The sequence below is a fragment of the Coenobita brevimanus genome, chromosome 101, assembly GCF_032717465.1.
Source record: "Coenobita brevimanus isolate Jiangsu-jjx chromosome 101, ASM3271746v2, whole genome shotgun sequence".
Lineage (NCBI taxonomy): Eukaryota > Metazoa > Arthropoda > Malacostraca > Decapoda > Coenobitidae > Coenobita > Coenobita brevimanus.
The window spans coordinates 56953026-56978433 of NC_137054.1; the positions used below are offsets into that span (position 1 = coordinate 56953026).

The 25408-nt window shown below is 41.3% G+C and overlaps 1 protein-coding gene across 1 annotated transcript in view; it reads right to left on the reverse strand.

The window, feature by feature from the left end:
* Positions 1–25408, reverse strand: part of LOC145415103 (putative aarF domain-containing protein kinase 5) — a 443740-nt gene that overhangs the window by 375008 nt on the left and 43324 nt on the right. Inside the window, exon 2 of the mRNA XM_080284522.1 lies at positions 9343–9484. Coding sequence (XP_080140648.1) covers positions 9343–9484 — 142 coding nt within the window. The remainder of the gene's footprint in view (positions 1–9342; positions 9485–25408) is intronic.

A 25408-nucleotide genomic window follows, 5' to 3' on the forward strand; every position in this document is an offset into this window, starting at 1 on the left:
TCCATTCATTGTATGCTTTCTTCTTTTGTGCCACAGCCCGTTTCACCTCTTCAGTCCACCACGCTGTTCCTTGCACCCCCCTCCGTCTTCTCTTCCTTCCACACACCACATCACATGCTGCACATATTTCTTCTGTAAATATTCTACACACACCTTCCACGTCCCCCATCTGCTCCAATTCATATTTGCCCAATCGTTCCTCCACTTCTCTCTTATACTCTGCCTTTTTCTCATCTTCTTGTAACCTTTCCACTCTCCTTGCAACTACTCCTTCCTCTCGTCTTTCCCTTCTTCTATTCCTCCATCTTACTTGCACTTTAATTCTGGCCACCACCTAGTAGTGGTCAGAAAGTCCACTCCCCCAACCTCTATAAACTCTTGCATCCAATATACATCTTCGCATCCTTTCATCCACACACACATAATCAATCATTGCCTTCCTTTCACTCAGTTCACCACCCACCCTTCTCATCACTCGCCATGTATACCTGTGGATCATTTTATGCCTGAAGAGGGTATTGGCTATCACCAACCCCCTCCCAGCACAAATATCCACTAACGCACTCCCATTCTCATCTACCTCAGCAGGCACACCCCACTCACCAACTATTCCATCCACCTTCAAATTCCCAACTTTACCATTCATATCACCAATCAAAAACACTCTCTCATTCCTTCCAAACTTTTCCATGCACACTTCTACATTTGTCCAGAACTCCTCTCACTCTTCTAGCACGATCTTGCGTTGGCGCATACACACACACAATCGCCCACATTTGTATTCCAACTTTCAACTTTACCCACACAATCCTTGATCCAACTGATCCATACTGTCTTATGCTCCTCTTCCATCTTTTACTCACAACTATACATACTCCTTCCTTTGCCCTCTCATTCTCACCTACTCCTGCACATATACCCCATCCATACTCCCATTCTCTCACACTTTCTCCTCTCCATTTTGTTTCAGTTATTCCACATACATCCACTTTCGCATCCTCAAGCACCTGGACAATCTCTCTCTCTTTCACCTCATCATTTGCTCCCCTTACATTCCAAGTTCCAATTGCAATGTCCTTTGTCCGGTCCTTGGTCGTCAACGTTTGGTCAGTCCTTGTCCGAGGCTTCTTGTTTGTTTTTTTAGTTAGTTGTTTTCCGGGGAGGGGCACTAACCCTCCACCAACCCTTTTAGTCGCCTTTTACGACAAGCAGGGATACTGGGGGAGTATTCTTGAAAAACCCCCCTACCCCCAGGGGGGGTTATTTCTTATGATAGCCATTTCACAAGGGACTGTATCAGTAGGCTGAAACGTGAAAATGTACGCAGGACAAAGGTGAACAGCATGTAAGGATGTGCGGCACTTTCGTTCAATCGATTCACTTGCGAAAGTGACGGTGTTCCGTCTCTTGGAGACCATGATGAGTTCAGTGTCTGTGTTGATGTTGATGATGACCAAAGTGTGATTATTCTTTGAAGGGAAGGGGTGTATTTTGTATACTGTGAACAGGTCATCAGTTATGAATGGTACATGAACTACTACTGATGTTGGTGTTAATGTTGCTTCTAAATATGGATAATATTGCATGAATTCTCTACTTTGGAACAAAGGCTTCAATTTATGTTTATGTATGCCTTGACTAATTATCTGAAGTAACTCATGAACTGGAAGTAAGTCAATTGTGATCTTGCCATCACCGGCATTCGAAATTCCTTGCATAAGTGCCCACGAACTCTAGTGTTGTCTAATTGGAGAAGAATTGTGTCAACGTGTTCCGCGATGATGGAGAAGTGTTGGAAAAGTGTTATGTTACCTTCCATGTCATTTATTTTATCCACACTTTTGAGAGCTATGTTTTCTGTCTTTTAAAGATTTTTCACAATTGTCTTCAATGCTGAGTTATGTCCTGTGATGAATTTATCTTGGTATGTTAGTACCTGAGCTATTTTATTAAATTTTGTTGTTTATTTCTTTAACTCTTTAACCGCGGGTGTCATTCCAGAATGACATCGACAAAACTGGACCAAACCGCGGGTGTCATTCTGGAATGTTCGTGAATATTTTGAACACCGCGCGTTTTTCCTGTGTGCAAACTGTCTCACGCAAGAGTAGCTGTCGAGTTCTTTCACGCCAGCCCTCCCACACCTCCCTCCTCCCACCCCCCGGGGCCCCCCCCACCCCTGCCCTGACACGCATCAGTCAGTATCTGTCCAGCTCTGTGCGTGATAATGGCGTTCCGTCCCGAGTCATCGTCGCTCGCTTCCTCCTCGGAAATTATTAGTGCTAGTGTGCCTTCAACCTCTACACCGAGGAAGGAACTGCCGACGGCGAGGCAGAAGTGGTTGAGCACCCCAGAAATTAGGACAGAGCTGGATAAAACTGTAAGTACAACTCTGGACTGTGGCAGTGAGAGTGATACACTTACAGCAAGTAGTAGTGACGATTTTGCAGTGATTGGTGGTGAAACGTTTAGCAATGACAGTGACAGTGATGAAAGTGAACATGTTGTTTCTCCCCCACCGCCCCCAACTTACTCTGGGAAAGGGAAGGTGCCTATGGGGAAAATTGGTGTAGCACGTGGGAAGGGAGTGAAGCGTAAACTTACGTCTCCTACACCAGGCCCTAGCAAGAATTTCCCATCACTTTCCCGTTCCCCTAGCCCTATTGCCCTCACATCTTCTTCATCTTCTGCCGTGCCCTCTCCTCAGTCTACATCATCTGAGGAATATGAATTCCCAGAGCCTGCACAGCGAGGGAAGGCAGGCCGTGCAGGCAGGGTTAGCAGGGCAGGCCAGCCTAGAACAAAGGGGATGCGTGGCAGTAGGAGGGCAAAGCGGGGTGATAAGCGAGGTGATAAACGGGGAAGAAAGGGTCAGATTTCACCACACACCAGGTCAGTAACCCCCCCACCTGCCCCCCACCCAGCTCCCTCACCCTCGCCACCCCCCCTCACCCCCCTCCCGCTCACCTCCTGCCTCACCCATTGCCTCCACCTCAGCTCCTTCTCACGGGGAAAAGAGTGCAATGCGACCTGCCACTGCCACTGAACCACGCACCGGGAAAGAGGATGCATTTGTTTGGTCTGACGGTGCAGATTTTCAGCCACACAATCCACCGTTTGACATGACAAATGCGGGAATACAGCCTGCCTTCCCATGCAACGAAGGAGATGATTTTGTTGACTACTTCCTGGCCTTCATGGATGACGAAATCGTGCAGCATGTCAGCGATGAGACAAATAGGTATGCAGCTCAGTGTGCAGCAGAAGGGCTGGGACCTATTGGCTCACCAAAACAAGTGTCGTGGTTGCCTGTCGGGATCAGAGAGCTGTATGTGTTCTTTGCTCTCATGTTCTTGATGCCCCATATCAAGAGACATGAGTTGGAGGAGTACTGGCTGGTTGATGACATTACTTCAATCCCAACATTCGGGAAGTACATATCACGAGATTGGTTCCGACAGCTGCTAGGATACCTGCACTTCGCTGACAATGGAAACCCGTCCCAAACTGACCCTTTGTGGAAAGTGAGGGATTTTCTCAACGGGATTAGGGATCGATTTATGCGATTTTTCCGTCCTATGCAAAAAGTTGTCATAGATGAATCCCTGGTAATGTTCAGAGGACGTCTCAAATTCATGCAGTACATCCCCAGCAAACGCCACCGCTTTGGGATAAAGTTCTTTGTGCTGTGTGACTGTGAGACGGGGTATATCCTTGATTTCGTGATCTACTCTGCAAGTACAATGGACGTGGACAGGAAAGACCTCCTTGGCTTCTCTGGTTCCGTTGTAAAAGTGCTGATGGAGAGGTATTTTGGTGGGAATCATGTGCTGTACACAGACAATTATTACACAGCACCGAAACTCGCCAAATACCTGGCTGAACACGGCATTGGCACTGTTGGAAAGAGTGGCCAAGTTTCCCAGAAGCATCATCATCATCCAAGGGAGATGTGCACCTGAAGAAGTCTGACAAGCTTCTGGCGATCAGGTGGCACAACAAGAAGGTCGTGAATATGCTCAGTACCATCCACACACGAGAACTGCAGAGAACTGGGAAGGTCAGCTACAGGACAGGAGAGCCAATCATGAAGCCTGATGCCGTCATTGACTACAATATCAACATGAGACTTGTTGATAAGTCTGACATGACGACTGGCGAAATAGACTGTCTCAGGAGAAACACCCGATGGTACAGGAAGTCTTGCCTCCACATGCTCGATATGTGCATGCTCAACGCCTTCCTCCTCTACAAGACACAAGTCAGAGGCATAAGGCAACCATCCCTGAGACAGTTCTCCAAGACTGTCGTGCAGCAGCTGCTTGCACGATTTGGTCAGGTGACGGCATTGGTCCCGAGGCGACACTCTGACACACAACCTGACCGTCTTGAGTGTCACAATTACATGAGCCGGCACCAGCTTGTGAAACTGCCTCTTACCGCAGGCAGCAGGTTGTCACAGGGCCGCTGCAGAGTGTGTCATGACACCACACGGAGGCCTCGGACGAGAAAAATGAGCACACACCAGTGCCAGGAATGCCAAGTCGCTCTCTGTGTGACTCCGTGCTTTGCCGAGTACCACTCTCTGAGTAAATACTGACAGTGACAGTGATATACAGTGATGCAACAGTGACGTGCTCTACCAATAATTCTATAAGGGATAATGTAGTAATAAGGGATATTTTGCCTGGAAAACAATGTAAATATTGACCAGTATAATAAGTGATATTGTAATAAGAGAATCTGCGGCACTGCTGTGATTCTGTGATGCGACAGTAACGTGCTTTACCAATAATTGTATAATATAGTAATAAGAGATATTTTACCTAGAAAATTATGTAAATATGGCCAGTATATAAGTGATATGGTAATAAGAAAATCTGCGGCACTGTTGTAATTCTGTGATGCGACAGTGACGCAATATAGTAATAAGTGCAGTGTAAATATAATGTATATTGCCCAGATTATATGCAAAATAGTAATAGAAGTTAGAAATAATGAAAACATCACCACTAACCAAACGTCAGTGAGCGTGTGATGCCGCAGTGAAGTGCAGGCAATTACAGTGCCTTTTACCTACCTCAGTGAATACAGAGTGGGTGTTTATCGTATGTGCAGTGTTCATATATGTTTATAGTACTATTATCAGAGAATGGTTGGCATTTGGTACTGGGGTGTGGGGTGTAAAATAGTGATTTTACACCGCTCACTTCTAACGGCACTGCCCGTCCTGTGAAAGTCAACAAAGTCATGAAACCTACATCACTGCAAAGCTGAAGGTTAGTATTTTCTAATGGTACCTTATTTTTTTCTCTAGCTTTATTCTGTGCAGAGTTATTAAGGTTTAAAGGTTTGTTTACATTTGGCTGAAACCCCCGCGGGAGAGGCCAGTCAGGGCAAAACAATGCCCGCGGTTAAAGGGTTAAGGTCTTCCTCTGTAGCCAATCCAAAGATGTTCACAAGAACTGCGCCACCCAGGTCGAACAAACCGCGCTTTTAGCGAGTACGTGTGATGTTGTTCTTGTCGCTCAATACCTCCGTTCCATAAGATGGGAGATCTTGGATCACGATGAGCATAGTTGACTTAGTCTGTTCTATTTTCCATTTTGCTAACTTCACTATTTCATCCACTTCCTTTGTGTTTTGCACATGATTCGCATCTGTCTATGTGATTGTTTATATCTTTTCGTAATGATGGCCAGTAATATAATAACTGGGCTTGTTTGAATGTCTTATCCTTTCCAGGATGTCCTGCATGTGGGCTATCGTGTATCGTTCGTAATACCTGGGGTATCATGTCATTAGGTACTACCAATTGGTTAGTATTTCCTTGGCATTTTGGTTGTTCTAGGTTGATCTTGTATAAAGTATTATTGACTATTGTGAATTGTTCGAGCGGTACATGTAGTTTGGGTTATTGTATGTCATCTCCACTTTCTAACTTGTATATAACTTTAGACCATATTGGGTCAAGTCTTTGTGCTTTTGCGATATCATCATGGTTTGGGATGTCTCCTTTGAGATCTAAAGCCGCGACCTGAATTGTGTTCGGGTTCCTAGATAATGCGTCGGCTACTATATTCATTTTGCCTTGTATATAGTGAATATGGACATTGTAGTTTTCGACTGTTCATTTCCATCTTGCTCTCCTCCCAGAGAGGAGTTTTTCTTTAAACATACCCACTAATGGTTTATGGTTGGTGAATAAGTGTATTTCGTAACCATATACCAAATCTCGAAACTTTTGTAATGCAAAAACCACTGCAAGTGCCTCTAAGTCTGTACTGCAATAATTTTTCTCTGCACCTTTTGTTTGTCTGCTGGCAAATGCAATTGGTTGATTCTATCCTCTTTTATCTTCCTGCATCAGTACAGCCCCTAAACCTTTAACTGATGCATCCGTACATATGATAAATGATTTTGTGAACCCTGTTGGAAACACACAGGGACACCGTAGCATTACCCGGAGAACAATTAGGGTGTACTAACCTGATTAATCACAGCATTAATGTGCACCCAAATACACCACCAATTTTCATACCAGCCTACCGGATCCCACATTCTCAGCGTACACTCGCAAACCAGTAGGTCAATGAAATGTTAAAACTTGGAATTATTGAACCATCAGTCTCCCCGTGGAATGCCCCATTATTTTTCGTGCCCAAACGAAATGGAGAAATGCGTGCTAGATTACCATAAACTAAACAAGCACACAATCCCACTACTGCCACCATTTAATGTTAAAGCTTTGTAGCCATCATTTAATTTATATATGTAACTCTTAGTTCTTGTAATAAGTGAGTCTTGAGTCAACTGAAGTGCAGGAGGAATTAAAGATGAATACAGGGAGTGCATCTTGATTTATTATCTTCAGAGAAAGTCTAAGTTGAGCAGCATATTTATTATACAGAGACTTAATATACTAAGTAAGTCTAGTTGGACCCCTCTTATTCATTCTCTCCACTACCTGCCGGTTCTATGGCCAGTCTCCTTCTCCCCACTACCTGTCGATTCTAGGGCTAACCTCCTTCTGAGCTCTGCCTCTTAAATTCCTATTTTAGCAGGGTTCGCATCACGTGGAATATACTGATGTGAAGCTTCTAGAAGCCGGTGTGTGTGTATGTGTGTGTGTGTGTGTGTGTGTGTGTGTGTGTGTGTGTGTGTGTGTGTGTATGGTCACGAGGTTCGTGTGCGTACCAGCATTCCTCCAGTTAAGAGTGTGCAAGCCTGTTTACCTTTGCTCGATTCTCGCTGACACACTACCTCTCTCATCCCCTGGCTTGATGCTTCTACCTGTCTATCTATTTATCTATTCATCATGCTATCTATTATGATTTGTAATTATAATATGGAGTCCTGACAGTAAGTTGTCCACTTACAACTCACCCTCCCTCCACCTACAGTATTATACGTCATTGTTACTATTCATGCCGCGTGTTTTCACTCAATACCAGATTATTGTTTGTGTAACTGCATGCACAGATGCAGAAACATAGAATGTATGTTTTTTCATGTTTTTTTATTAATCTCCATGTTTTTTTGCATGTTTCTTTGGGGGGAGAAAAATGTGTTACTGGCACAATTGAAATTCTTACAGCTACTTGATCTGACAGCTCTGAAAGGAGGGGATGGGGGGGAAGGGGTGAGGGGAGAGGGTGGTGGAGTGTGTGAGTAACACCAAGAAAAAGATTTTGCATGCTTTTGTTCATTTTTTTTTTTTTTTTTTGACAGCTACACAGCTATGAGGGAAGGGGATGGGGGGAGGGAAGAAGAGGAGGGGAGAAGTGTTGGGGAGGAAAGGGTGTTGGGTGTGAGTGAGGGACACCAACATAATTATTGTGCATGCTATTGTTTGGAGGAAAAAAAAAAAAAAAAAAAAAAAAAAAAAAAGAGCTGGAAAATTCTGAAGGGAGGATTGGGGGGGAGGAGGCTAGCTTTAGCTTTCTTTTCCCCTTGAAATTCTTACAGCTACTTGATTTGACAGCTCTGAGGGGAGGGGATGTAGGGGAAGGGATGAGGGAAGAGGAAGCTGGCCTGTGTGAGTAACACCAAGAATAAGATTTTGCATGTTTTTGCTATTTTTTTTTATTTATTTTGACAGCTACACAGTTATGAGGGAAGGGGAAAGGGGGAGGGATGGTGGGGAGGAGAGAAGTGCTGGGGAGGAAAGGTGTTGGGAGTGAGCTAGGAACACTGACATAATAATTGTGCATGCTATTATTAAAAAAAAAAGAAAAAAAAAAGGAGCTGGAAAATTCTGAAGGGGGTAGGGGGGGAAAGAAGGAAGAGAGGGGGAGGTGATGGGAGTGGGTGAGGAAGGTCATGGGAGGGGAGGAATGAGGGTGGGATAGGGTGGGACCGCATAGATAACTGGGAGACGCCCCGCCTGGAAGGGTAACTTTTTCAACTTTGACAGCCATAGCTCAAGAACCAGTTGGTCTAAAATGCTCTGGTCTGCAGCAAGGGTGTGTAAATTCAAGCTCTAAACCTTGGGCATAACACTTTTTACTCTTCTCTTCCTATTTCTCCCAGCTTTCCTGTCACTACTTATTGCTTTTCTTTCTGTTACAGATGGCTTTACATTGAGTGGCAAGCCAAATGGTTTCCTGTAAGCCAAGAAACCATTTTCAATGCTGGGTGGTAACCATATAACCAAACCATACGTGCTCCCTACGTGTCAAGTGGGTTGGTGGAGGGTTAGTGCCCCTCCCTGTAAAACAAATAACTCAGAGTCAAATGGCCACCCCGGACGGGATTATGGCATCTGGCAATAGATAGATATTGATAGACTTCTGTAAGAATCGAAAAATTGACTCCACAAACTGTACATATTTTCATGGCAGAACGGTCAGTCGAACTGCATATCCTAGAAGTCAAGAGAAAACAGAGTCTGATGTACAGCTGTATTTTAGGAAAACCATCATCCTAGCCTCAGTTCACACTTTGGTGGAAAAATAAGTGTTAGAAGCCTTATATGGGTCTAGGCTCATTGGGAAAAGAATACACTTATCTATTTTTCACCACTGCTCTGCCAATTCCAGTACAATTCCAATCATCAGAAATTTCCCCTTTCCAATACCGATACCATTATTAATCGGCTTTTTCTTGCCAATTTACAGTACTAAATAACGTAAAAGAAGGAGAGCATAGTAAGGCACTAGCCAAAACATACCAACGGTATGTCAAAGGCAGAGAAACTGTCAAGCAAAGACAGAGAGGCAGAGTTTAGCAAAGGATAAGAGAGTAGGGTAAGTATAGGGATACCATAGGTATGAAACAGATGTAAAAGGGGACTAAACTGACACAGAAGGATTAGTAAAATTAAACAGTGAGAATAATGACCTTGAGGCAGCCATGAAGGATGCGTTGTGCAGAGCGAAGATGAGCTCCAGCCATAGCTTTTTCATACTCATCACTGGTTTCATCTAGGCCAAAAGTAGCCCACTGGTAGTCCAAAGAGATGCTCACCCCAATCCACACAGATCTGTAATACAAATATACTACTGCAGTACCATAATACCAAATCACAAACTAACATCAAACTAAATCAAACTAAAATCAAACAGGGTACCACATACACTACATATATGATAATTTCAAATATTGTAATGTAAAACAATAAATAGAGGGGCCAATATTCTTAATGCCAAATTAAACTAATTTAAAATAGAGGAACTGTTTCCTTAAACCATAGAAACAATTTACAACTTTGGGTGGTACCCACAAATAGACATCTTGTGCTTTAGTGGGTAGTGACTTAAATCAGACATGGTTCATATGGGTTTATTAGGCCCAAAGGAAGGTTGGAGTATACTGTTAGCATAATACTGTTCTTGGATGAATGATCAACCACTCTTCCCTTAATTACCTAGGACTGAGTATAGCCTCACCTAGGTACATACACTCCTGATATGGCAAAAAATGGGTGATCCTCCATATGCCTGAGCTGTCTTCAGAATGGTTTCCCTCTTGCCGAGAATCGTACAAATGGTGGACTTGTTAACTTTGTAAAATTTTGCTATGTCACAGTTCCACTGTCCTCTCTCCTTCCTCTTGATGGCATCCACCTTCTGCTCCTGCATCAAAGACTTCTGACATTTGGCAGGGTCACAGTGCAACGGCATGGTCAGGCTGGGGCAGGTAGCCAAAAAAAAGAGCAAAGATTGCACAGAGCACATGTGCAGCCAGAGTGTGGGAAAAGGGTAGGCTTAACTGGGGAAGAAATGCTCAGCAGACCGTGACAACATTCTGGCAGATACATGATAGCAAAATGTCATAGGCTGATGCAATCTGTGCTCTGTCTATCACTTACAGCGTTGCATGAATTCCAACCATAATTTTATGACTCACGCTGCGTTCTGTTTAACACAGGCCATGCAGTATGACTTTGAAACATAAACTGGGGCCTCCCGCCGTGTTATGTCCAACGTCACAGCATAGTCAGGTGCTGTAAAAAATTAGCAGCTTCCTCAGACTGCATTATATAAATTTTTTTACAAAATGGCACCTCCTGTGTTATGCGAGATTCACACTCTGTGATCACACATTATGCGAGTGCTAGCTATACAGTAAAACCTCTCTATAACAGACTAATTGGGACCCAAGCCATTCCGAAAAAAGCAAATGTCCAATAAAAGCAGCATCTGGACTTCCCCCAGCTATCCAATGGAGGATGTGGGGATGGGGAGGTTACAAGCAGGGGTGGAGGAGGGTGGGGAGGGAGACTAGTGGGGGCGAGGGAGGGCAGGGGGAAGGGAAGAGCAGAGGGACAGGGAGGGAGACAAGCAGGAGTGGGGGAGGGTAGGGGGTCAGGGAGGGAGACAAGAAAGCCAAACTGCCCTACTACCCTCCTCTCAACCCAATCTCACTCACTTATTCTGCAACTCACTCATTCTCTCACTCACCCATTCACTCACTCACACAAACTCTCACTCTCTCTCACTCAGTGTCTCACTCACTCACTCAGTCACATACACACATACACCGGCGCTCCATACCAGACCAACACGGCATTACCTAAATTAGTATCTTTGAATGAGTCAAGCTCTGTACCAGGTTAGACTAAATGATTTTTCATTATTAAAAGGAAAAGAAATAATAAGTTTAAATAAGACTGGTTCAAATAGAACAAAGAACCACGATGCGTTGAGTCAGCTGGGTTTGTTTATACTACAGCAACACGGGGAAAGTGTACATACTCTGTAAGTACATACTCTGTTCATTTAGAATTACAAAATGGATACATACTTCAGTAAAACAAATTTGGAAAAGAAAAGGGAAAAAAGTAAAAAGCAAAATGATGATTTCTACCAAGAACTGGTTGAAGTGGAGACTCACAATAGACTGGTTGAACGTGTACACAAACTAGAAATGGCTTTCAAAAATGAAATTGATGAAATAAAGTAGCAAATGCACTTGCAAAAGGAAGAGATAGAAAAACTAGGAAGGGAGGCCAATAAGAAAGACACAACCATCAGTGAACTAACAGTGGAACTGAGTACGCTTAGGAAGAAAGTGAGTGAAATGGCAAGTACAGTAGTCAATCACGAGAGTGTTATGGAAGAGTTAAAAAATGACACAGGGACAATTAGACAAGCAAGCAGTCTTATAGACCAGAGCAGTGATATTGAGGAGAAGATAACACAGGTGAATGAAGCTGTGCAAAGCTACAAAAATGATGTAGAAACCACGTATGCTGAAATGGTGAAAGTAAAGAAAGACTTAGAAACAAGGGTGGAGGAAAAAAGCATTAAAAAGGAAGTGAAAAGAATAATCCAAAACAATCCAAAGTTAGTCAGAGATTCAGTAGAAATAAATAAATCAATAGTAATCACTGGTATAGAAGAGGAAGAGGTTAAAAACAAGATCACTAGAGACAAAAAGGAGATGCCAAATGTAATGAGCTTACTGAAAGAAGTATCAGAGGAAATCTGTAGTAAAGACATAGAGGAACACAAAAGGTTAGGGAAATACGAGAAAAGCAAGACAAGACCTCTAAAGGTGACTTTCCAGAGTGTAAACACTGTGGAACAGATACTAAAAAATGCAAAGAATCTTATGGAAAAAGAGGAGTTCAAAAATGTATGGGTAAAAAGATGCCTAACACAAGAGGAACTGGAATTACTGAAAGAGAAAAGGAAGGAAGCAAAAACAAAAAATGAGGGAAGATCAGAAGAGGAGAAGAAATTTTTTTACAAAGTAATAGGATTGCAGGTACGAAAGTGGTACACAAACAGGATGGAAGACAAAGGAGGAAGGTAGTAGAACCATGTCATGACAAGTATATAAACAAGATGATAAAGTTCTATCTATCTATCTATTGCCAGACGCCTCAATCCCGTTTGGGGTGGCCACAAACAAATCGCCTCCATGTCGCCCTGTCCCCCGCCATTTCACTCCCCTGCTCCCAACTCACGCCCCCCTCTCTCATATACCTCTCCACCCCATCTCTCCATCTCATCCTCGGCCTCCCCCTCCCTCTTTTCCCCCTCCACCTCACTCACATACACTCTCTTCGTCAGTCTTTTACCCTCCATCCTCTCCACATGGCCAAACCACCTCAGTGTGTTCCTCAACGCTTCCTATCACATCCACATCAACACCACAACGCTCCTTTATATCCTCATTCGTCAGCCTGTCTCTCCATGTGACTCCACAGGCTCCTCTTAAATAACTCATTTCCACGGCTCTCACTCTTGACTTGTGGATGGAATGGTATCTAAATTACTAGAGATGAATGATTATGTCAGAGAAAATGAACCACAAATAATATGCCTAACTGAGACAAAATTAACACCAAGGATATCCAATGACATACTAAACTTAGAGGAATACAATATATGGAGAAGAGACAGAAATTTAAAAAAAGGAGGAGGAATTATAATATTAACTAAGAAAAATCTAAAAGTCAAGGAAATAAACCTAGATATACCATCACAAGTAGAACTGATTGCAGTAGAGATCGACACATCTGAAGGTAAAGTAACTGTAGCCAATTTGTACATGCCACCCAGATCAAACACATGGGAAAGAGACAAATATGAGGACCTGGCAGAGAGTACAATTCAGAGTATAAGATCATTGCTACATAAAATGGAAGAGAAATCGGAAAGAATTATACTAACTGGGGACTTCAATACAAATACAAATATACTCTAAATATAAATAGCCAAGAAAGCTGTTGGGGCCAAAAGCTCCTGGATCTCGTACAAGAGTTTTTCTTAACGCAACATGTGAGGGAAACCACCAGAAAAAGAGGACTTGATGTACCTTCAGTGCTAGATCTAATATTTACTAGGCAAGAAAATGACATTGACAGTTTAATATATCACCCTCCACTAGGCAAAAGCGATCATGCAGTACTAAATTATAACTTCAGGATAGCATATGACATAGTAAACAGCAATGACAGTTACAAAAAGAGCCTAAACTATAAAAAGGGAAATTATCAAGACCTAAAGAAGTATTTCTTAGAAGTTGATTGGGAAAATGAGCTTAGAGGACAAGATTTAAATGCTGTACACTCAATCCTTAAGTAACACGTGGTTGAGTAACACGTTTTTGTTCTAACGCGGTCAGCATAATGAGACAAGTCATGTCAACATGCGGAAAAACTCGAGCTCACGCGGGAAGTCAGCTGGCCTGGGGACGAAATTTGAAAGCCGTGCGCTATGACGTCACCCTCTAACCTCTGGGTACATTTCCTGGGCGCATATTTCCATTCTGTATAGGTATTTATCTCAGTACCACAGCCAGCCACCTCAGCCAAACAGCCCTAGTGAGATGGGATAGGTTAGGGTAGGTTAGGTTGCTGAAATTTGGCTGGGAAGCACAGTGGTCATATTTTCATGAAAAACCTATAGTTAGTTTTGAAACGAATGGGCAAGCGTTGTTCCTAGCTGAGGGTTCCTGGTGGTTTTTATGAATACGCATACAGAATGGAAATATGTTTTCTGGGCAAACTCAAGGCCGAACGGTTTGACGAAATTTATGGGTTTCGGCAATTTCAGGGGACAAAAATGGAACGACAATGTATGCTAATCAGGAAAAAAAACAACAAAAAAAAATCCTTGCGTTCTCGTAAGTTACAGTTCAGTTCCACATTCTTTGTTTGATTTCATGCTTCCCAACACATTTTGGACCAACTGGGCATATGGTTATCAGTCCTTTCTCATGCCTCATCTAGTTCTTACCCACAATTATCATGGATTTTGCAGTTTTAACCCCTTAACCGCGGGGCGTCACTTTCGTGACGCTTGGGAGCAAGGGATCATACCGCGGGGCGTCGCTTTTGTGATTCTGTGTTATTTTGAATTCACCCGGGCTTTCCAGTGGGGGCTTGTATCATCTATCAGTACTGACAATGTCCAACACTAGTCAGCACTCCTAATCTCATCTGTACTCCCATCCATTGTTGACAATTTAGCCATTTCTCCCCGTTCTTGACTCCCCTCCCTACCCCCCCTCCATTACCCTATGCTCTCGCCTGCCCGGCCATGCTACGCTAAGTAAATCTTCCCTGGAATTTTTCACTGATTTCATCCATTGAAATAAGCCCTATGTCGTATTCTTATACCAAATAATATATACAAGTAAGAAATCAGGTAAGTGAGAGTGCCATACACCTGGAATTGGCTAATTATCACCTGACAACACCTCACGTGCACTCGTTCGCTAATTTTCGCTGTTTTTTTCCCCTTGAAATATGCCGTATAATCTATTTTCGTAATAAATATACATGTAAGGAGAGAAGGGAGAAGCCTAAATGATATTTACATTCACCTGGAACTACCTAATTTATAATGTATTGTCTAGATTTCCTGCCAATCATATCAGTGCTACACAAAGCTGTTTCAAGATTTAACATTGGTAGCTCTGATTATATATCTCCTAAGTAGGCCTCTAATCTATTTTCGTAATAAATATACATGTAAGGAGGGAAGGGAGAATATTTACATTCACCTGGAACTACCAGATTTATAATGTATTGTCTAGATTTCCTGCCAATCATATCAGTGCTAGACTTAGCTGTTTCAAGAAGTAATATTGGTAACTCTGAATAACCCCTAAAGCAGGCCTCTAGGCTGCCCCTGCGTTATCAGTGTACTCTCATCTTCCGAAGTGAGAGGACGTACGTTTCATCTTGCTGACTTCAAGGCCTTTTTTCACCCCCATGCAAATGGCTCTGTGACCTTTACCCCTACTAAACCTCGTGTGGAAAGAGGTAAAGGGCTGACAATTGATAAAAGAGTGACTATGATCTTTCTATTGAGTAAAACAGTGCAAGTGGAATTGTAAATAATGTGTAAACAGCAAGTGAAAGTAATGAATGTAAATATACGTGAACAATGGAAAATAGTTTTATAAGTTATTTCAAGTGACAGTGCACAACACAGTGTAAATAAAATAGAAATGTAAATAACGTAAATAAAATAGAGAACGTAAATAGAAATGTAAATGAGTAGTATTATAAGATTACGAGTATATACCCTAGGAGTAATGAAAGTGAAAGTTTCACTCTAGCATGTCTGAATGCTATGAGTTATGAGAGTGAAGATGAAAGTGACATTCACTCTCAATGCCAGTATACAGGACGAGAAAGTGAATGCTACGTATTTTACTGAAAGAAATTGAATCCCTACAGTGACAATAAACTAATACTACTGAAGGAAACTTATGGATAAAGACTGTAGATATATATAAGTGTTATATAGTAATAGAAATATAAAGTGTGAGGGGTTTTATGAATAATAAATGACAGGCTACCATGAGCGAACTAGTGCCAGTGCGACGATCAGACGCGCTCGTAATTTCCATTGCTTTCACAGTGTTTTTTTTTTTAGTATGGATCCCAAACTACTTGAAAATTGTAGAATAGTGTTTATAGTGTTTGTATCTGGCTGTGGTAATCATATTACGGGTTGTCGGGAAGTGTAAAGTGGAGACTTCGTTACCCTACTTCAGAGGTCTCCACAAGTCCTACGGTAACCGACGAAGGCTCAACAATCATTCCAGGAGAAAGCTGAAGGTATGTGCCATAAGCATATGTAATTTTATTATTCTAGGACTAATAACTGATTTTTGGCAAATATTTTTTGAGAGTCTGTCGGAGCCCAAATAACCCCGCGGCACACGCAAGTTATTGGTAAACAAGCCCGCGGTGTAGGGGTTAAGGAACGAAATGGAACAAAAATGTTTGCTAATTAGAGGAAAAGTTACTCTTTCGCCCATGTGTTATCGCAGCGTTCAGTTCCACATTCTTCGTTCAATTTAATGCTTCCCAATACTTCCAACTAACTGAGCATACTGTTATCAATCCTTTCTCATGCTTCACCTAGTTCCACCCCACACTCATAATGGGTTTCGCAGTTTTAGGGGACGAAATGGAACGAAAATGTTTGCTAATTAGAAAAAAATACTTTCATCTATGTGTTCTTGTTAGTGTTCAGTTCCACATTTTTCGTTCGGTTTCGTGCTTCCCAACACATTTAGGACCGACTGAGCATACGGCTATCAAGTCCTTTCTCGTTCTCACAGACTCTACCTCACAGTCATATGGGTTTCGAGTTTTAGGAGACGAAACTGAACGAAAATGTTTGCTAATCACACACACACACACACACACAAAATACTTCCGCTCGTGTGAGTGAGCATTCAGTTTCACATTCTTCGTTCCTCTTCCTGATAGTCTTATGTTTGTCAGATTACTTCTGGGAGGTAAATAAAAGTTTCATACTAAATCTGTTTCCCCGTCCTCTTAAGTTGTATTCCGCTGTCAACTTGTTTGATACATCAGGGTTACGGCGAAATTAGGGCCTGTCCTAACCTAAGTGTTTAAACTTGACCTAACCCATCTTAACTAAACCTTATAATTTAACCTAACCTAACGTAGCATCCAGTTGGGAAGTTGGGAGACGAAAATCACCTTTGAGTACATCAAGACAATCATGTTATGGCTTAAGGAACGTGATGATAAAAAGTAGGAAATTTTTCAGCAGTAAAAGGTAATTTACGACCCTGAAAATAGTCAGAAAAATACAGAAAACAAACTGGAGGAATATGAACTGAATTGGTAAGGTTCTTCCACTGCTTTAAGCGTACAAACACCAAAATGGCAAAAGAAAAAAAGAAAAACCATAGCATAAAAGAAAGCACCATCATAACGATTTGGAAGGAGAGGGAGAAGATAAAGATCGTGCGTAGGAAGTGATGCAATCCTGGCAGCTGTGAAGGTATATATGTTGTCCTGAAACTGACTGAGAAGCTTATAGGGCATTATGTGGAGCGTCAGAGAAAGCAAACTCTCACTTTTACCCCTTTTACCATCTTACCCCACGTATTTACCTCCACCTATATGCACCATCAGGTAAAACACTGAAAGAGATATAACTGTTGTAATTAAAAACATCAGTGGTATTAAAAATGGCATTAACAAAAACAGAAGTTGGACTGGGTCAACACCACCTCCACTGAGTACCCTTTTCTTGATACGTAGCTCCACAGTATTTTACTCCCGCCCCCCAACCCCAAAGTTGTTGTCAAAGTTTCGCCTTCTTGTATCATGTGGCCTTCGGGAGAGACGTTAGGCTGTATAGTTAGACTAAAATTTACGGGTCTGGCTGTTTTAGGGAACAAAATGGAGCGAAAATGTTTGCAAACCAGAAAAAAGGTACTCTTTCATCCATGTGTTCTCCTGAGTTAGAATTCCGTTTCACATTCTTCGTTCGGTATCGCTCTTCCCAACACATTACTCATCGTTCGGTATCGCTCTTCCCAACACATTACTCATCGTTCGGTATCGCTCTTCCCAACACATTACTCATCGTTCGGTATCGCTCTTCCCAACACATTACTCATCGTTCGGTATTGCTCTTCCCAACACATTACTCATCGTTCGGTATCGCTCTTCCCAACACATTACTCATCGTTCGGTATCGTTCTTCCCAAAACATTTAGAACTGATTGAGCAGTTTAGCCATATGTTTAGTTTATCAGAAATGCGTTGGGAAACGGGATATCAAACGAAAAATGTGAAACTGAACGCTAACTCACGAGAACACAGGGAATAAAGTAATTTTTTCTTGTTAGCACAAATTTTTGTTCTATTTCGTACTCTAAAACTGCCAGACCCATAAATTTTTGTCTAACAATATGGCCTAAGGTCTCTCCTGAAAGCCACATGATATGAGAGAAGGCGAAACTTTGACAACAACATTGGGGTTGGGGGATGGGAGGAAAATACCAGGGAGCTACGTATCAACAAAAGGGTACCCATCCCAACTTTTATTTTTGTTAATGCTGTTTTTAATACCATTGACGTTTTTAATTACAACAGTTATATCTCTTTCAATGTTTTACCTGATGGTGGGTGCAAATGGGGGTAATTTACGTGGGGTTTGGTGGTAAAAGGGGTAAAAGTGAGAGTTTTGGAAAGTTGCCGGAACACATTGTACCATTATACATGTAAACATATTGTCTGAGGGACGCGGATTTGGGTACCACGGTCCTTGTCCAGTCCCTATTGCCCGCGGTACTCAAGGATTGAGTGTATATAGAAAATTTTGTGAATTTTATGAAATAGGAGTCCAGAAGTACATCCCACACCACAAAGAAGCAGATAAGAAAATACAGAAATGGTTCAATACAGAACGTAAAAAATAAAAAGAAAGAAGAGATTTGTTGTGGAATAGATATAGAAGACACAATAGTGAAAGGGCGTATAATAATTACAAACAGGCAAGAAACAACTATACAAGAATAAGGAGGGAAGCCCAAAAACAGTTTGAGGAGGATATAATAAATAAAAGTAGTGATCAACCAAAGCTGTTTTACAACTATATCAGAAGCAAAACCAAAGTAAAAGATATAATACAATCCATTACGGATGAGGGAATCACTTATACACAAGAGAAAGATATTCGTGAAGCACTAAATAAGAGTTTCCAATTAGTTTTTACAGAAGAAAAAATTTTTGAGAGGGACTATGTGGAACACGCATGTCCACACATACTACCAGATATACAAATAGCAGAAAAAGTAATACAGGAGGAGTTAAGTAGATTAGACAGAGGAAAAGCAAGTGGTCTTGATGAAATTTCATGTTGGGTATTACGACAATGTGCAAAGGAGTTAAGTAAACCATTATTTTTAATTTTCAAGAAATCCTTGAGTCAAGGGAAACTACCTGATATTTGGAAAAAAGCAAATATAGTCCCCTTATTCAAGAAAGGAAATAGACAAAATCCTCTCAACTACCGACCAGTATCACTGACCAGTGTTGTAAGCAAGGTATTAGAAAAACTTATAAGAAAAGCCTGGGTAAATCATCTAGAAGAACACAGTATGATAACAGAAAGACAGTTTGGTTTCAGAAAAGGAAAATCATGTGTTAGTAATCTGTTGAGCTACTATGACAGAGTAACAAACACAATACAGGAAAGGGAAGGATGGGTGGACAGTATCTATTTAGATTTCAAGAAAGCTTTTGACACAGTACCACACCAAAGACTTTTATGGAAACTGTACCATCAAGGAGGAATTCGAGGCAAACTGTTTTGTTGGATGCAAGACTTTCTCATAAAAAGAGAAATGAGGACAGTACTAAGAGGAAACTACTCATCATGGAAAGAAGTGACTAGTGGAGTACCACAGGGTTCGGTGCTGGCACCAATCATGTTTTTAGTGTACATAAATGATATAAACAGTAACATTGGAAATGAGAGCTATCTGAATATGTTTGCAGATGATGCAAAAATAGAAAGGAGAATTACTAACACAGACTCTTGTAAAGAGCTACAAGAAGAATTAAATAAACTTCATGAATGGAGTAGTACATGGCAAATGGAATTCAATGTGGACAAGTGTCATGTAATCAAGTTTGGTAAAAGTGGAAAAAGACCTGATTGGGATTATAAGTTAGGAAATAAAACCCTATACACATCAGAAAGAGAGAAAGACATAGGTGTGATTATCAATAACAGACTATCTCCGGCTGACCACATCAGCGAGAAGGTACGGAACATGTATACTCTGCTTGCAAATACGAGAAGAGCATTCACATACATAAATGAAGACATGCTAAGAAGGATAATAACATCATTCATTAGACCAACCCTGGAATATGCATCAGTAGTCTGGAGTCCTCATCTCAAAAAGCATATAGACAAGATTGAAAAAGTTCAAAGGGCCGCTACAAGATGGATACCAAGCTTAAGGGACCTAAGCTACGAAGAAAGACTAAATAAACTGAATCTACCAACACTACAGGAGAGAAGGAAAAGAGGTGACATGATAATGCTATATAAGTGCATATCAGGAAAGGAGAAAATAGACATAAATGACTACTTAACATATGGAGAAGCATCAGCAAGAGGACACTGCAAAAAACTGCGTAAGAAGAGAGGTGATAAAGACGTAAGGAAATTCAGTTTCCCAAACAGAGCAATTGATCAATGGAATGCACTGCCGAATGAAATAGTGTGTGCCAAAACAATTCACAAATTTAAGGATATGTACGATAAATATGGTTTAAGACACGGGACAGTACGAGCTTGACTCATTCCTGTAAAGATACAATTAGGTAAGAACAATGAGGTAAGAACACACATCCCCTCCATTTACCCCTCTTCTCCCCTCATCTCCAACCTCCTCCCCTTCCCTCCTTCATCCACTGCCACGTTTGGCAATTTTATTTTAGTTACTCAAAAACCACTGGTCATATTGAAATTCCAAAAACACCACAAGAAAGCCCGTGAAATTTTGCATCTAGACATATGCTTTGCTCTTGCACGGTATGGCCAAATTTTGGGCTAGGATTTTGGGAAATTATTTGAAGCTATTTTTAAACTTGAACAAGTTTATTCTCACTGCATTTCTGTACTTTTATCCATCAATTTTGTGTGTTTTTATTAATTTATCTTATAGTATAAAACACCATCGAAGACGATGGTATACAACTTAAACCAAAATAACCAATTTCCAGGGGCAAAATTGGCCGTGGAATTGTTTTCCTTTGTGCTCGGGTAGAAGCCCCCAGAGCTGGGATGGAGAAATGGTGGGAGAAGAGAGGAGATTTAAGGAGGACCGGGAGAGCTGTACACACCACCATATCTGCATTAAGATGTGCTGTTTCTAACCTAGGGAGAGGCGAAGCACTGAAAAAATACAGTATTTTGTTGTTACAACTAAATTTCATACACTTTTCAATTACAGTACTGTACACTTTATACACTTTATTGTTTACAATCTTAAAAACTAAACATGTTCACTTTGTATACAGTATTGTGCTTATCACTCGTCACCCTCGGACTTTTCCCGATATACAGTACTGTATACAAATTTAGTCTAGTCAGCTCCTCGACTCCGATAAAAACGAATCCTGGTATACAGTACTGAAGTCTGTTATATATATCAAGTTTTTACTATATCCACTTTACAGTGGAATCTCCTGACCCTGAACTATAGACCAGTGTCTCTAACCAGAATGGTCGCAAAACTGTGCAAGAGAATCCTGAAAGACAGGTGGATAAAATATCTGGAAGAGATGAATATTTTGGCCGAAAGTCAGTTTGGATTCAGAAGTGGAAGGTCATGTGTTTCCAACTTCTTAAGCTTTTACTCAAGAGTGACTGATGTGCTACAGGACAGAGACAGTTGGGTGGATTGTGTGTATTTAGATTTGGAGAAGGCCTTCAACAAGGTACTCCATAAAAGACTAATGTGGAAACTAGAGCATATAGGAGAACTGAAGGGGATCCTCCTGGAATGGATGAGGAACTTTTTGAGAAACAGACAAATGAGGACAGTAATAAAGGATAGGATGTCTGGATGGAGGGAAGTAACAAGTGGAGTCCCACAGGGCTCGGTGTTGGCCCCAGCAATGTTCCTGATTTACGTAAATGATATGGTAGATGGAGTGAACAGTTATTCAAGTCTGTCTGCTGATGATGCAAAGATTTTGAGGAAGGTAGAGGCTGAGGAGGATTGTAAAATGCTGCAGGAGGATCTGGATAGGATACATGATTGGAGCCGGATGTGGGAAATCAAAGAACGCAAAGAAATGTAAAATACTGGAAATGGGTAAAAGTACCAAGAGGCCATCACTGAATTATTTGATGGGTAATGAACCAATCACAAAAACGAGAGAAGAGAAAGATTTGGGAGTGCTGGTCCAGGATAGTTTGTCACCTGAAAAACATATTAACAAGACAATTAGAGAGACGTATAAACTCTTGACTAACATAAGAGTAGCATTTCATTGTACAGATGAGATGATGAAAAAATTGATAGTGGCCATGATCCGCCCCAGGTCAGAATATGCAGCAGTAGTGTGGTCCCAACACAAAAAGAAAGATATGAACAAGATTGAGAGAATACAAAGAACAGCAGCCAAGATGGTCCCCAGTCTGGCAGATCTGTCATACAGAGAGAGGCTGGAAAAGCTGGAATTGCCTTCCATAAGGAAAGGAGAAAGAGGCGACGTAATTGCAGTGTAATGGGAGCAGACAAAATTGACAAAGAAGATCTGTTTGTATGGGATAAGAGAGTAACAAGAGGACACGGAATGAAATTGAAGAAGCCAAGCTGCTTGAAGGATATCATGAAATATAGTTTTCTTTACAGATGTATAGACCTACGGAACAGCCTGGACAAAGAGATCGTCCAGTCTAAAATCTTAAACGAGTTTAAAGCTAAATCTGACTTACTGAGAAACAGAGACGAGACCCCACAAGCGTAGCTCATTTCCTGTATATCACAATTAGTTAAATACACACACACCCTAATCAAGGCATGTACTGTACAAGCTAAATCTTATAATAAGGTCCCTGGTGGAAATATCATTTCCGGCACAGATCCCCCTTAAGGAATTCACTGCTCACAATCCACCCCACCTTACCCTCACACACACACACATACACACACACAGAAACAGGGAGAGGGAAAGGAGAGAGGATACATACACACACACACACACACACACACACACACACACACACACACACACACAAACAGGGAGGGGGAAAGGAGAGAGGACACACACACATACACACACACACACAAGACAAGTGGGTAAAAGAAATTGAGGAAGTAAGGAGGATAGGGCCTTATAAGAAAGGGGAAACAAGACCAATGAGAGTCAAGTTTACATCAGAAAGTGTAATAAATGAGATACTTAAAGTGACCTGGAAATTAAGCAAAGAGGCGGGGATGGAAAATATTATAATAAGAAAAGATCTGAATGAAGAAGAAAGAGAAGTTTTAAAATCATTAAAGGAAGAAGTAAAGGAAAAAAATGATAAGAGGACAGAGGAAGAACGTAATACTTTTTTTTGGAGAGTATTGGATATGAAAGTAAGGAAATGGTATTTAAGGAAATAGAAGTGAAGGAAACTAGGGGGGATGGTTGTGAAAGATCAGAAGTTGAAGAAGTGGTACGGAGAGAGAGTAGGAGAGAAGAGGGTATTAATAATGTCAAAAATAATTTGAAGGTGATATATACTAATGTTGATGGTTTCATATTGACAAGGATCGAAATTAATGATTTCTTGAGAGAACATGAACCTGATGTCATGTGCCTTGTAGAGACCAAATTAAGAGAAGATATTGATGTTCATTTGGGAGATGGTAAATACAAACTGTGGAGAAAAGACAGGAAAGAAAAAAAGGGAAGAGGAGTGATGATAGCAGTGAAGAACAACATAAATGTAGATACTGTGGAAATGGGAGAAGGCAGGGCTGAAGTGATATATATGAAATTAGAAACTGGAGAGAATGTTAAGAGAGATATGGCGGTAGTGTATGTTCCCCAAAGACGAGAGCATGGAAGGATGACGAATACCATGAGATGTTGTCAGATATGGCTAGCTACTTGCAAAAAATAATTGAGAAAAGCAATAATATAATTTTGGTGGGTGACTTTAATTGTAAAGAGGTGAACTGGGAGGAATGGTACTCGGGAGGCGGCGAGGATTCGTGGGGTACTATGTTATTAAATATAATAATGAATAATGTGATGACGCAGTGGGTCAAAGAAGAGACACGGTTTCGAGGTGAGGACACACCAGCAAGGTTAGATTTACTGTTCACCAAAGAACCTGATGTAATAGAATCATTGGAATATCTCTGTCCTTTGGGAAAAAGTGATCACGTGGTCATTGAGTTCCAGATGTTAATAGGAAACGTCGAGCCAAGAGACGAGCTTCATAGACAGGGAAGATACAACTTTGGCAAATCAAATTTTACAGGATTGAGAAACTTTTTTGAAAATGCGGATTGGAGAAAATTCAGAGAAACAAGAGAGATACAGAGGAAGTGGGATATCTTTCTAGACCTCTATAATTTGGGAGTGGAAAAATTTGTACCAAGAGTAAGAGGGAAAGAAAACAGGAAAAAGGAGTGGTTTAATAGAAGGTGTATGATACCCAAAAAAGAGAGAGATAAGGCGTGGAACAATTGGAGAAAGAGAGGTAACGACAGAACAAAGGAAGAATATAAAAGAACAAGAAACGAATACACAAGAATACATAGGGAAGAAGAAAGGAATTTTGAAAAAGGTATAATTGACAAATGCAACGATGAACCCAAACTGTTTTATAGATTTGTTAATGGCAAACAGAAACAAAAGGAAGGAATCACCAAGCTGAAAGTAGATGGAGAGGTCTTTAAGGATGCGGCAATGCAAGCAGAAATAATGAACAAACGTTTCCAGTCAGTTTTCACTAAAGAAAAGGAGCTTGTGGAAGGGGAGGGAGTGATTAGAAATGTTCCGGTGATGAAAGATATAAAAGTGGAGGTGCAGGAAGTGTATAAATTACTGGAAACTCAAGATGTAAGGAAAGCCCCAGGACCTGATGGAATTTCTAATTGGGTACTGAAGGAATGCAGAGAACAACTGGCGGATAAAATTCACAGCTTAATTGTATGCTCACTGGAAGAGGGGAAAGTGCCAAAAGAATGGAAGAGGGCAAATGTGGTACCAATTTACAAGGGAGGAAACAGGGAAGAACCCCTGAATTATAGACCAGTGTCTCTAACCAGCATGGTCGCAAAATTGTGTGAGAGAATCCTGAAAGACAGATGGATAAAATATCTGGAAGATATGAATATTTTGGCTGAATGTCAGTTTGGATTCAGAAGTGGAAGGTCATGTGTTTCAAACTTGTTGAGCTTTTACTCAAGAGCGATTGATGTGGTACAGGAGAGAGATGGTTGGGTGGATTGTGTGTACTTAGACTTAGAGAAGGCCTTTGACAAGGTACCTCTGAAGAGACTAATGTGGAAACTAGAATATATAGGAGGACTAAAGGGGAAACTTCTGGAATGGATGAGAGACTTTTTGAGAGACAGACAAATGAGGACAGTAATAAAGGAAAAGATGTCTGGATGGAGGGAAGTAACAAGTGGAGTCCCT